Consider the following 14,789-nt stretch of genomic DNA (forward strand, 5'->3'; position numbering starts at 1 on the left):
AAAAACCCAAATAGGCAGACTGCCTTCAGGTAAAGAGGGGGCCACTCATTCCTAGCAGGTACTGTGCCCTCCTAGAGCTGGTTTTAAAAGAAACCTCCCCAGGAAAGAAAGGTCTTGCAGTTTACATGAAAACCCTCTGCTTAAGCTGGATGCTCTTAAGACTTTTTCCTGATTTCTCATGGTTTCAGTTCCCCAAAATCCTCCCTTCATTTCTCACTCTTCCCTCTGCTACAACACCACAACTCCTCCTCAGAGCCTACAGACTCAAAACCATCTGTGCTGCATGTGCGATGCAGGGAGTTGGGCTTCTGACCGACATCAAGAGTATTAAGTTCTCAAGACCCGAGGAAGGTGGAAAGCCCACTCCCAGGGTCTTGGCTTTGACTGCAGGAGCCAGGTAGCCACAGCTCAGCTCACAGATCCTCTTTCAGCTTTCCCGGCAGGACAGCCTCTCCAGCACCCTGATCACTTTATTTCCTTTCTTTTCCCTGCTTCAACAAAACCTTTGGGCTCCGAACTGCACAGGGACAGTCCCATTGCAGTCAGTTAGGTGAGTAATCAAGTATTCCTCAAGCTACCTACCAAGGCAGCCCTTTAAAACACCTTTCAAAACACAAGTATCAGCAGGAGCTTGATGCAGATTTATTCCACATTCGCCTAAACATCTGTGCCCAGCAGTCTTGGAGAGAGGGAATGCACACCAGGGTTAGCTGGAAGTTTCTCTGCAGAGTAGGATTTCCCCTGGAAATAAGAGTCCAGGGAGGAGAACACCCCGTGACCCTGCTGAAATCTCCCCCTGAGCTGCCATCCAAGGGTGCTGCGAGACCTGGCTGCCCTTGGGACCCTGGGACTGGCTGAGAGACTGAGGTGAGCCGTTATGGAAATACTGACAAAGTCAAGCTGTCAATTGTAACGATCCCTGCAAACAGTTTCCCACGTGGATGAACATCACCCGATCACTACAGCTGACACACTGTGTTCATTTTTCTGCTCCAGGACTCAGTGCTAGATGAGCCCTCTGCCCATGCTTGTCTACGGAGGAAAAATGATGCTACTCACAGACACTCCCTCCCTTCACAGGTGTTTTGTTTTACTCACTGCTTCCCCCAAATACATTACTTTGCACTTTGTTATTTACTTTCTGCCTGTGCTCCTAGTCTAAGCGTAACTTATTTTCTCTGCCCTTCCTTTCTGCCTCAGCACATGACACCTTGTAACCTGCCATTTGCCCCTGAAGTAGCAATATCTCCTTCAGTCTGTGTTTTGGTATCAGCAGGTTGGGTTTACAGTAGCCATGGAAACATGAAAAAGCCTTAGGAACTGACAGTGGCCAGCAAGGAAAGCTGGTGCTGCCATGGTAGCTTGTGCTGTTAGAACAGTTTCTTGAAAGCACTTGCTCCTGATGGGGAAGGCTCAGCCCTCGGCGGGGACCTCACCTGAGGAGTGCTGGAGAAGCATTCCAGCACCATCTCCGTAGTCTTGCCCGGCATCAGCTCCACCCTCAGTGGCTGAACCTTAAACCCAGGGCAGGCAGGTCTGGGGCTCTGGGAGGAACCTTGGCCCTCGGTGGTGCTGACAGCAGGGACACGATGACGCCGGCGGAACGAGCCAGAACCTGCTGTTGACCAGTAGAGCCAACGGGTGCGCCGTCCTTTGTTTGTTACCTTGAAGCGGTAACAGCAGGGATCCAGGCTGGAAGGGAAAAGAGATGGAAAAAGTCACGGGAGCTGCTATCTCCCAGTGGTCACCCGGCTTCAGCACCCTGATGGCGTTACCCGACTGCACACGCAGCAATAAAAGCACCTCCAAAAAGGCTGACCTAGCTCAAAGCTTCAGCAAAAGCCAGACCTTGGTTGCCCCTAAGTTTATCAGCATCCAGCAGCTGCTCTGTTTGCGTACAGCAAGGAAGAGCTGCATGAAGATCATCATCTCAGCTGCTGCAGACAGAGCATCACCAGCCTAGAGACCCTCCGGTGACCTGGGCACCCCCTGCCTCGCTGGCGGGGCCCCTGCCCTGGCACCCCCAGCCCCTTAGGGAGCATCCAACCTCATCACCCCCAACACATCATCCTTTGCCTGAACAGTGCAGCTGCTGTTGTGGTTTAGGAAGATAAATGCACTGTGAGAACACAGGATCAACAGAAGTTTCCCCAAATCAAACATGGCAGCAAGACCAGGTCTGGCTGCTGAGGGGATGGAGCAACGATGAGAGATGAATAACTAGAGCTAGATATAAACCAAAATGAATACTCAAGGGAAATTGATTTCTTCATGTAAGGAAACACTAACTGCAGGCTCATCTGGAGTAATTATTTTACCCTCTATAAATCTGAGCATGACCAGGACGTGAATTGTTCCTGGAACAGTTACTGGTTTTTTGAAAAGGACAGAATACACGGCTTACAAAATGCATGCCTGCCCCAGGCAGCTAAATGCACAGACCTGAGCCAAGAATAGAACAAACCAGCCGCTGAAACAGACTGTTAAAACATGATGCGTACAAGCTTAGTGTGAAATGGTTTCTGTGGTGGACAGCACAGACGAAAGCCTGGAGAAGCTCTGGGTGGATGCAGAATCTGTGGCTCTGGGAAAGCCCAACTCATCTGAGATGTTACCTGGGTCCCGTCTCAGCTCACCTGGGGCAGCTCTGCAGCCGACAGCAAAGGCAACAACTCCAGAGTCTGCAGAGCAAGACGTGAAGGGGGGCAGAGGACCGTGACACAAATCACACTGACATCGCCCACTCCGTTGGGTAGCCAGTCTGTGGCTGCACAGAGCACAGGACACGCTGGACAAGCACCAACCCCCTGCAATGTCCCTGCGTATGTGGGTGGCTTGTGCATGCATATTTAACCCCCCAAAATCTATCCTAAAGAGTAGGATCAACCTGCTTTTTCTACCCCCAAATTTAGGGATTGGACCGCTGTGGACACTCTGCAGCCAGGGAAAGGAACAGGCACCTCAAAAAGACTATTCTTCTCATCCTAAGAGGTGTCCAACACAAAGCAGGCAGCACTTTGAAAAGGCTTATTTTTCTCCCATTTACAGGAACAGGCCTGGTCAGATAGACGCGTTAGGACCAGTGAACCCCCTCCTTTGAGCCAAGCTCTTTAATTAACACCTTCCATTTATCCTGCCCAAACTCAGTGGACTTCTCCTCCTCTCCCTTCCAGAGCTGGTCCAGTGCCACCCTCGCCTGCCCGCACCTCAGGCTCCGCTGCGGCGGTGACGCCGAGGAAAGCCGGTGGGAGAGACGAGGGAAGAGCAACTACGTCTGATGAAGAGCAGCCCGGCAGGGGAGACGGGGAAGGCGAGCAAATGAGGGATGACACGGGGCAAAGAAGTTCTGCTGCTCCTCAGGACCGCTGGGCAGAGGGCATACAAAACAGCACCATTAATTTAGTCAAGGACCTGCTAACAAGCTACCACCAAGGTCTTCTGCTGTTGCGAGATGATACTCCACAGGGAAGGGAAAAACAATCAACATGATTGCAAAGGGAAATGTGTTTATACTTGTAATGTAGCATCTTCCACCCAGAGGCTTCCAGGACCTGCTGTTTTCCTCCAAATCTCTTTTTGCTCAAGTGAGGAAATAGATGTATTATAACTAAAGACAAGTCAGTGACAATTTAACAACTGGTTTCCATTTTGGTGGCTTTTGAGGGTATCTAACAACTTTCAAATGGCCACAGAAGGTTTCTAAAGGAAGCCCTGGGGCTTCAGGAAAACAGAGCCAGGACCTTGAGCGCTGAAGAACAACCAGCCTGAAGGACTACAGCAAAACTGCCCCTTGCTGAGCCCACGGCAGAAGCTGAGAGATACCCTACCTGAAGTGGGGTCCCAAGTTGAGCTCCGGCGCAAAGAGTTTGTCAGTGACAATCGTGGTGCCAGTGCCAACAGCCCGGACGGGGATCACGTAGGTGTGGCTGTTCTCGATGAACAGGTTCACCTCGTCCTTGAATTTCTCCGTGTCATCCAAGCTTGCTACGACAGCTACTGACACCTCTGTCTCAGGAGGAATCACTCCTTCACTGGGTTCAATCCTCCAGCACGAGCATTCACGAGCCTGTAAGACAAGCCGAACACTAACTTAGCATGGAAACCACGGACCCTGGGCTCTTGTGAGGTGCAGGAAAAGGAAGGACTGAAGATACGAGGATAAAAACCAGAGAGGCTCCATTTCCTTAAATCCAAGCTGGAAACAACAACTATGCAGGAGCTTCTACAACCTGTATTTTACCTTCCTTTAACAGACTCACTTCATTAACCCAGTGTTGCCCAACCCAAGGGATGCTCATCCTCAGGAGGAGGTTATTCCTCCTCCAGTCTCTCTTTCGGAGCGCACGCCAAGGGAAGCTACTTCACCTCTCCTGGCTTCCTGACAATGGTGGCTGGGCTGGCATAAAGGCTCAAGGCCAGAGGAAGCCAGGACTGCTCAAATCCCACTGCAGCAGCCACACGGCTGGGGAATACTGCTGAGAGCCTGAAGAGTAACTCTGCAAAACCGGCTGATCAAAACCCTGACACCAACGTCTTCTTTCCCAAGAGTTACTCAGTGCTTCTCAACAGCCCCCGAAGAACTGAAGCACTCGGTTCCCACTGATCACCAGCTGCAGTGAGGTGCCCCAGTGCCTTCTGCTTTGGAAAATTCAGCTATAAATGTTCATAGCAGGGCACTAAAGCAATAAGCAGAAAGCAAACTGGAAGGCACGTGCCCTGTAGGCATGGCCCGAGCTTCCAAGCACTCTCTTCCCTCTGGTTTCTCATGGACCTCCCTCCACAGCTGCGGCAGTGAAGGTGCTGGACCCCAGCCCCTCTAAAACCACGTTCCCAGGGAGCAAGCCTGCAGAGAGGAAACACACACCGTGCTCCTTGGCCAGCGGGAAATGCACAGGGAGGCAGATGTACAGCTTCCAAGTGTCCATCACGGTGGTGGTGGTGCCTGCACCCCACACTTCAGTGCCGTGTTTGGGGTGACAGGCACTACTCACCCAAAACCCTGCAGTATTGTAAGAGAAGAGGTTTCCCCCCGCCTTTTTTATTTTTTAATGGAAAGCAACAGTGTGCTTGGAGGCCTGACACGATCCAAGCAAATGCTCGATCCAGATGAGGTTAGCTCGAGTTCCCATCCATCAGGCTGGCAGCACTCAGCTCTAACAGGACACCAGCCAGCCCAAGGGAGAAGAGTGTCAGAAAACCAAGCAGCACTTTGAAGTCCTGGGAAGCATTTTAAATAACCCCCCAAAGCGACCTCTGCTAGCAAGGGTAAGACTTTCTGCGGCCAGGGAAGCAAAAACTTGCTGACAGGCAGCGTCCCAGCAGCGTGTGTAGGATGCCCCAGCTAGGATAGCTCCTTAGGCTGGCTGTGCCCTGCATGGAGAGCAGGTCGGGTCTGCACGCCTGCGTCCCAGGTGGAGCATGCCAAAGGCATCAACATTATTCCAAGTGCTGGCAAAATCAATCAACTCTGCTCCATTTAATTTGTCCTCTAGAGCTGCAAAAGAAAGTCTTTAAAAAAGCAAGATGAGAATGGGATGAAGGAAGGTTGTTGGCACAGGGTAAACTCTGGGGCCTCACACAGGATCCCACCACCCCTCCTCTGCTGCCCCTGCATCCCGTGCGCAGCCCATCACTAGCCTCAGAGGATCCACTGCGCTGCCACCAGCCGAGGGCTACCCAGCCAAGGCGTTCACACCAAGCCGGTGGCTGTTAGCTTTTCTTTGCCCTCTGATTCATGGTAGCTCACTGGAAAAGGAGACCTGATAGCTCCACCCCAGAGGTGAACCTGCATGTCTGCTATCTGGCAAAGCTCATTTATCAAAGCTTGGCAACAAGCCAGGCAGTAAACTGTACCCAAGAAACTATGACTGAGGAATAATGACAGGCTGTCTCGATGGAGCCAGACTTTGAATTTCCCAGGGTGAGCCAGGGCCAACAGCCCACTCCAGAGGAGCAGGAATGGCATCGTGTCCTCATTCTTTCCGTTAGCATTTGGTGTGGGTCCAAGGGGCAGCACGGGGCAGCACAGTGCACCACTGAACAGGAGACCTGCCGGGACCAAAAGGCTCTGCCGGGCCAGACTCACTCAGGCTTCCAGGTCAGCTTCTGCCTGCGTGGATCCAGGCTGCGTCCCAGAGACGCTAAAATTTAGCGTGGAGCCACGCTAAAAATTCCCCCCACTTTGAAGACCACGATCTAACTTCTGATAACGTCCCTGCTACTCGCTTATCCTTGAATGCTCCAGAACACAACCCAGCAGCCCTGTGCACTGGATAGACAAAAACAGTGGCTATTTCTGTCCCTGCAGGAGCTTGCACAGAGTCCCTGAGTGCTGGGCAAGGGTGGGGATCAATCACTTACTCAAGAAGCTCAATGCTGAGATCATTAGCTTCTCCCAGGACAGATTTCCACTGCGAATAAGAGCTGCCAGAATTTGGATATAAGACACCACTGTGCATCTAAGAGATGGATGGATGGATGGATGGATGGATGGATGGATGGATGGATGGAATGGCGTTGATGGCTGGGATGGGATGGATGCCCTAAGGGACGACTGAGGAGCCACCACACTCAGTTCTCTTGAAGCTGCATAAAGCTAGTTAATTAAGTGATCTGGTCATTCTGGCCTTGCACAAGTGAAAGAGGAAGTAGAACTCAGTATTAAAATGCAGCTGTACTTTACCAAGCCACAGCCCTAGCAAGGGAGCATTCACACCTTTGTCAGCCGACCCATCGCTCCTCACGGAGGCTGCACATGAAGGGGGAATAAAACCCCGTCCCACATCAGTTGTGCACAGAGCCTCCTCCCAGGTGTTTCAGCAGTCCTGAGGTGGGGGACCCCGCGTTCTTCATTTCAAAGCTACTCTTTATCCGCACAAACTGCCAGTGGCAGAAGAGAGCCCCAGACGGCCCCGAGCCCCAGCAGGAGGTGGAGGTCAGGGCACGAGGCTGGCTGGATGCTCCCACCAACCACCAGCCGCCTCCTGGCACCTCAGCACCAGCATCTCCTCGGCGAAAGCACGGATGGGGACCACTTTGGTTTAGCCTCTGCCCCAGAGCACCATCAAGGGGATGTTTTATGAAATCAAAAGGCAGAGCCTCTAAAAAAAAAAAGTAGTGTGGCACTCACTGCCACTGACAACAGAGCCTAACTTGTCAAGCTTGGTTCAGCCAATAGCAGACTGCTGAGCGAGCTAACTAAACTTGTCTCCATTTGTGTCCCTGGTCCAGAGCTCACCCCTCCAGATCCCATCTGCGCTTCCTCGCTGGGCTGGGGAGATCAGGGCCACCTGGTTTGATAACCAAACTCCTCCTGCTTTTCCTTTGGGAAAAGCACCCTCCTGAGTCACTCTTGCTTCTTGGAGCATAACTGCCTTGAAGATTCTACCCTTCTTTAATTCATTTAGCCAACAGGTACAGCATGATACGACAAGTTTAATTTCCCTAGACAAGCAGGATAATAATTTCTTCCATTACTAAAAACAGCAATTCTGAAAGGGCATGAACTCATAGAAGATACCTCACGTGATAAAAACCAAACTCCCCCCTGTGGCCAGGTTTCAGGCACCTTTTCCAAGGTCTCCTCCACACCTCTGCTCCCCTTTCTAAGAGCCACATGCTCTGGACTTAAGCCTGCTGGACCTAAGCCTGTGCGACACTGGGAGGGACGCAGCCTTCCACCTTCCTCAGGTTTTGGTACAACCTGTCACCAGGGCAAGACTGACGCTTCTGGCCATGACCCCTGCTCATGACTGATGCCGTGTGTTTCCAGGCACAGGTGGCTACAACGAATGGTTCCCTCCAGCTCTGGCAAGACCAAACTGGCTGGAAATCAGCAAATTGGTACTGCTGTATTAGCAAAACATGGCCTTTAAAACCTAAACTAAAAGGTGAGCTTTTGGAGCACCATGAGGCTCTGGTGAGACAGCTCTGGAAAGAGTTAAGCCTGTGCATCTGTTCCCGTGCTGGGCCTGGCTCATCCCCATCCCCCACTTTGCCAGCTGACATTCTGGTATATTTTGTTTTCTGTATCGGGGCGACTGACGCTGGCACTGCCTGGCTCTCTGGCCCAGTCGCTGTGCTGGTGGAGGCGACTGATACTGGTTCTGCCTGTTCCCCCGGCCCGGATACTGTACCAGTAACTTCACTCTCAGGTTCTGTAGACTTTTCTCCCCCCTGAGGGCAGTGGGTGGTATTAAAGAGGACACGGTAGACATGGGCAAGTCCCCAACACATTGCAGCGATTTGTGTCTCCTGGGTTTTGCCAGTTTGGTAACACACCCTTTCTAAGCACTCCATCAGCTTCTCAGGGCTCTGCATTTGCTCAGGAGTGAAGTTCCGAAGCATTGGGGGTGCCCACCAACTCAGGCCTTCGCCCATCTTTTCCCACACCCCTTGCCACTCACTATCATCTGACCACAGGGCAGGTTTCCAGGCACTGCTATTGTTAGAGAAGCGCCGCATGGCCAAAACCAGATCTGGCAGGCATTCAGAAAGCATTGTGCTGCAATCACACTGGCCTGCAGGCTCCAAGGATAACTGAAACTCTCAAAAACCGAGAGGATCTCTTCCCCTGGCTCACCCACAGAGGGGGTGAGACCCCTAACAAAAGCCCAAACGGCAAACAGGTACCGGCCCGCCCCCCCCCCCCCAGCAATACAAACACATTATAAGCAGTCAGGAGCCAGTACAGCAAAATAAGACCCTTTACACATTTTCCACTGATAACAAACACCAGCACTGGGAACACACAGTGGATATAAGGAATAATCCAGCTCCACCACGCAAGCAAGTGGGCCAGCATTGAAAACATTGTCTTATCAAACCGTACAAATACAAACAGAAAAATTGCACCCAACAGATTGCTCTAGCACACTCTGGTCAGGGTCTGTCCCTTTTTTGATTCTTATTTCAACCCTCTTGTGCCCCACGTTGGTGCGCCAAAAAGGCTGTGATGGTTTAGGCCCTGCCGGGACCGGAGACCACGTTGCTGTTGTCACTCCCCCACCCTCGGATACAAGTAGGGCACAAACCCCGGGTTGAGATAAGAAGAAATTTAATACAGCAGTGTAATAAACAATCTGAACAACAACAGTAGCTATGATAACAATAAACAGTAATAACAGTAAACAAGACAAAAGATATACAGAGAAATACCGCAATGGTTACAGACAGCCCCGTGCTCCCCGCGACCAAAGCCACAAAGGAAAAAGAATTCCCACGCTCCCGCGCCTGGACCTGAGGTCAGCATGGTATGAATAACCTGGCTGGAGATTCCTTCCCCCTCTCTGCTGGGGAAAACTTAACCCTATCCTAGCTGAACCAGGACAGCATCTTATCTTCAAAAGTTCTGCTCACCTTGGAAGAGACCCCATATTCAGGGCCAGTGTTGCCCATATCCTGGAAAGTTAATTCAACACTCATTTCTAAATAGCATTACAGATATCATTTGAAGGGCACAGCACTGTTACCCACAAAAAAAGCATCTTGCCTTGCTCAGATAATGCTCTTTTCTCCCATAGAGCAAGAAGAAATCTTGACTTGACAGGAACAGCAATTTGCAGGTGATGGTTAATACCACCACCAAGGTGGCACCATGGCCATCTGCATTACAGCATTTTCCTTTCCTGTTTCGAACAAGATACTAAACTTATACTTGCCCTGTTGCTGTCCCTTTATTAATCTTGTTCGGTTTGTTGAGCTGCCAGTCAGCGTGCTGTAACATTGCTGATGCAATGCTGCTGTGAAAATTTCAATCACAGCTCCTTCCTTTGAGCAGGGACCGTGATCTCTAAGCCTAACTGCAAACAGCCACGGTTTTGAGATCAGCTATCAAATAGGAGACAGGGAAATCACAGCTCACCGTCCTGCAGCAATCTCCAGGCAGGAAATCAAAGCAGCAGCTTTTCTGTCTTAGAGAACACAAGACTTGGGCTCAGGGGCACAACTGGATGCAGGATGCCCAAGTCACCCACCAGCAAGGCTAAGGGACTGCCTCTGCTCTCAGAGGTACGTGTGCAGTTCACCCTGGCACCTGACTGCATCTCAGATCTTATCTCCAAAATTATTCAGTCCTCTCTTCTTCCCCTCAATAAATGGCCAGGCAGCCTAAGGCAGCAGCAAAGGGCGAAACTTCAACTGAGGCAGCAAAGCAGCACGAAAGGAGGCAGCTGCTGGGGGCAGGGAGCAGCTGGAGCACACCTCGCCTGCCGCAGTGCTGCTCCCCTGGAGCTCAGCATCGGGGGGATGAAGAGTCTGAAGAGCCTTTGCTGAAACGACTGATTGAGCAGGTTCTCAGGACCTGCTCCCTTGAACACCTCCGTGATAGCAGCAGCTGTCCTGAAAAGCCGAGATGCTCACGGTGGGGTAAGTCAAGCCTGTGGGGTCAGCAGGGGGGACTACGGAGCAGCAGAGCCCACCCTTACTGCAGGGCAAGAAACCATCCCTGACCCCCCTGCTATTATTGTTCTATTTATTGATTAGCCACAATATTTGCAGAGATGGCAGTGAAGCAGGATAGGACTCATTGCCCAGCCCCACGCCTTAGGGCCCTGAGGCAATGCAGAGGCAGAGACACCCTGCGAGCCCCCCGGGACACACAGGCTGCCCGGGGAGGGAGGGCAGGCGTGAGGCCGGACAGCAGTGCCGGAGCAGCTCTGCGCGTCAGGGCCTGCTATGAGCACGCAAACCCCGTCCTTCACACACCAGCACCACCCACCCCAGGTGGCTTGCTCTCTGCAGAGATGGAAAGCAGGTTTTCATTGTGGAATCAAAGCAAGCTGCCCTGGGAATCCCCCACTTTGAGGTTACGTTTATCCCCCAAACAGCTGGAAAAGCCGCGTGAGGGAAATTCAGCCCCGTCCTTGGCCCAGGAGGCTGAGCCTGTACTCTCACACACTGCCTGATGCTCCATCCACAACACCCAGTCCACAGTGCCAGGCCTGGGCTAACCAGCCCCAGGAGCCTGACCCACCTGGCACGGAGAAGAACAAACCCCCTCCGAACCCTGCTTTCAAGCCCCTCACAGATCCCCCCTCCAGTGGGGAGCACACCCCACCCGGCCTCAGCGCACGAGCCCGCGCTGGCTGCATCAGCCCTGCTCCCCCTGCCAGGAGCAACCCACCCTCCCTGGGCCGTGCAGCTTCTCACCCTACGCAGCCTCCAGGATTAAAGAGCCTTTCTCTGCAGCCAGTCTCCAGAGGTGCTCTGCAACGCGACGGACTCCACCGTGGGTACACCACCATTACACGTACGTTCTTGTGCAACAACCCAGCTGGTTTGACACCCAGCAGGTGTGAAACTCACCTCACTGCGAGCAGTTTGAGGCCAGACCTCACACCCTAGTCTCTGTCATTACCAGCAGTTCGGCACAAAGCAAATGCAGATCTAACAGGGAAACCGTGTGGAAACCCATGCCCTTTCAGGAGCAAAGGGCCACGGCGTTCTCTTGGTCTCAGAGCTCCAAACACATGAGTCTTAGAGCTAAATACCTTCCACAAAATAAAGGGAGAACTTGCAACACTGATCCAGACTCATTTCTGCTCAAGCATCTACGCAAATTTTCTGTTTTACTCAGGGGTCCCCCAGCTAAAACTGCCCCCAGACCAGGCTCCTCTTGCTGCATTGTGATGGAATACATTGCTTTCTCAATCATCTAGTGATATGCAAATGTTGCATATAATAATTAAGTCACAGGTTGCTTGTCAGTCATTTTTGTTGGAAAATAGCTCCACAGACACTTACCATCGTTGCCCTGAAGGATGCAGGGATGACACTCTGATTGGAGAGGTGGAGAGTTCGGGAGGCATCTTGCAGAACTTGGATACTGCCAAAATTTATTTTGCTTGGATGCACGTAGACAACTGGTCCTTCTCCAGTGCTCACTAGATGGATTTTCTGCTCCAGAAAGCAGGTAGGAAAGATCAAAAAAAAGAAGAGAGAAAGTTTAAAATGATTAAACGGCTCTAAGGGTACTCCTAGACTGGGGGATAATTACGGCTGTTTGAAGTTTTCAGTGTTGTAAAACTGAAACCAAAGGCCTGGAGCCAGTGTGGGACCTGGACTGATCCCATCTGAAAGAAAGACACAAGCTCCCTTTATCAGGGGATAAAGAAACCCTGTTTCCCATGCTTGCTTTTTCACACCTCCTCCGCACTGGTAACTCTCCTTCCTCTACCTTGTGCCTGCTCCCACTCCTTCTACTGCTCAGTCTTGCCCCAGAGCACCCTCCCTGACTCCTGCTGCTGCACAGCACACTGGGACAGTGGCTTTAGTCCCAAAGCTACGCCTGTGAAAGCCAGCACCAGCCAGAGGCAAAGCAGGCCCTTCAGAGTAGAGATCACGCAAGTTAGTTGCTCTGATTTGCACTTACGTCTATTCCTGGTATTATACGGATAATGGGCATTAATTATTAATAATACAAGCAGTATTTTTTCCTTTTGACAGTCTGAGACCCAAAAGTTCTGTTCTTGAAGAACTGTCACAGACTACTGGGGAAGGAATGTGGATCCCTTTGCTAAACCACCTCCTCACATCAGTAAAAACATTCAGGATGCATTCAGGAGATTTAGCAGCATCATTTCCACTTGTTTCATTAAAAGTTTAAATCCCTGTAACTACTTCCAAAATGTCAGCCTTTCTTTCTGTTACAGAAAGCTTAAGGCTCACAGGAACCCTCTGACATCCTCTTTCATGCTCAGAGATGAGAAGACATTTTAAAACAGCTGCTTCAAAAGTTGATATCCTTTTAAATTAAAGCTTAATTAACTGTATTTGATCTTGATTTCAGCTAGATGAAGCCAGGACACTACAGACAACATTCTCTTGCCTACATTTTGTGGTCATTGCTGCTGTTGTGTATGCCTGACTGTGAACATCAGCCTTCAGGAAGCTTTAGTCCAGGAATGCTTTGCCTCATCCATTTCCAAGCTTGGCAGAAAAAAAAGTGTCTCTGTGCTCCAGGTGCAAGCGGCGTGGAGACTCATGAGTCTTTGGCTGGGGCCCTCAGCAAAGAGCTATGACGGGCGTTTCTCAGACGCGATGGGCCTGACTTTCAGCACGGCCTCTTACACAGCGCTTGCGTTAGCAGGATTCAGGGATGCCCCTGTGTGCTCCTGAACAAAAGGCCTAACGAAGCACCAGAGCTCTTCATCTAATCGCACAGCAGAGTACGAGACCCAGGGGTTGTTCTGGGCTTCAGACTGGCCTTCTTATCCTGTCTGACCTAGCTGTAATTAAATGCTGTGTCAGACACTTAGATTACCACCTGGGATGATACCATCCTTCCTCTTCTCTAGGTGAAGGGGAGTGGCTGCAAGTATACTTGAGATTACAAGACCTCCTGACCTTGTTAATGGATAGGAACCAGTAAAGTAGGATGCTTAGTTTTAACGTTAACCATCACTTGTGTTTCACTAGCTTTTATTTTTCCTGTATTGTACTGCAATGTATACTATTTCATTTATACTCTTTTCCTAACTACCCTCTGACATCTCACCCACTTGTAAAACATCTTGAAACCTGTAAACCCTTGCCTAGTGGAGACAAAACAGGCCTTAGACAGCCTGGTAAACTTCCTGAGTACATCCCTGATAACAGGGACCTAAGAACGCAAGACAAGCGCCTGAGAAGACGCCAGTGTCACGAAAAGCGACTGGGAGCGGGTTTACACCAACCCCCTCGGAACAAACAGGAGCTGAAGGATGGTGAGGTCACTCCATGACCATGCATGGACACGGGAAACCTCAAGTTCAGCCAGCGGGCAGTGTGAGGAAGACGATGTGGACCACCAGGGGGGAGAAGACCCTCAGTCTATTTTTACAATGCACGCTCATTTACTACGTAAATGAATTCTGTATATTAGTCAGAGAGCTTTGCTAGTAGCTGCGGCACTTGTGGTGGAGCGATCCCCAGCGCTGCCCAGCGCTGCGAATAAAGAATCCCTGCTGAACAGTCATAATTCTGACTGTGAAGCTCTTTGTTTCACAGGCATTAGCTGTTGCGTATGCCACAAACCCCTTCTTTCCTTGTCCACACCGGCATATATTACAAGTTCTTGTTTTCCCGGGAAGGATCCCCGGAGTTAGCAACCCTGCCTGAGGCTTCACACCCCACCAAGAGGAGTCGCACCAAGGCCCACGTCCCCCAGAACTCACCAGAGGGGATCTGTCACTCCCAAACACTGCAACATGAGCAACAGTGTCCTGCTCTCCCGTCACCTGGGCCTCCAGCGTCAACGGGACCTCCACGGAGCTGCGAGGCTGGACAATCCCCCACGGCACGGGGCTGGAGTACCACACAGAAGCGTCCTCCTTGTGCTCCTGTAAGGGACAGAGTCAAACGCAACACACAGGAGTGACCTTGGGGGAAACTTTGAACTCCTCAACATCTACCACAATGGCAATTCACACACATTTTCAAAAACCCCTAGGAGAAAGCAGAAAAGTACAAAGCAAGATACAAGACTGGTATGGGCTTAGCATCCTCAGAGGGTCCAAAACCTGCTGCACCCACAAACACCCACTCCTGTGCTGGCAGCCTCCTTGCAGAAGCTTTTCACAACCCTCTAAGTTCTCCTGCATGAAAGCACCCCAAAGACTAGAATATAAACTGCTTCCTAAAAAGTTTAAACTGCTTCCTGACGTTTATATTCAGGTAGGTTCCTGTTTAAGTGCTTCCTGAAGTTTATATTCAGGTAGCTTCCTTTTCTCAGCAACCTTTAGGTTTCAATATAAACCAGCAAGGCCTTATCCAAAACCCTTTTTTTCCCTAATAAACCCTTGGTAACATCT

General features: G+C 50.9%; 1 protein-coding gene across 1 annotated transcript in view; it reads right to left on the reverse strand.

Moving 5' to 3' along the window:
• LOC141955369 (hydrocephalus-inducing protein homolog) overlaps nucleotides 1-14,789 on the reverse strand; it is a 96,466-nt gene that overhangs the window by 26,629 nt on the left and 55,048 nt on the right. The window contains 4 exon segments of the mRNA XM_074895208.1: nucleotides 1,437-1,692; nucleotides 3,828-4,066; nucleotides 11,743-11,895; nucleotides 14,154-14,318. Of these exon segments, the coding sequence (XP_074751309.1) occupies nucleotides 1,437-1,692; nucleotides 3,828-4,066; nucleotides 11,743-11,895; nucleotides 14,154-14,318 (813 nt within the window).

Source organism: Athene noctua, unplaced genomic scaffold (genome assembly GCF_965140245.1).
Source record: "Athene noctua unplaced genomic scaffold, bAthNoc1.hap1.1 HAP1_HAP1_scaffold_162, whole genome shotgun sequence".
Classification (NCBI taxonomy): domain Eukaryota; kingdom Metazoa; phylum Chordata; class Aves; order Strigiformes; family Strigidae; genus Athene; species Athene noctua.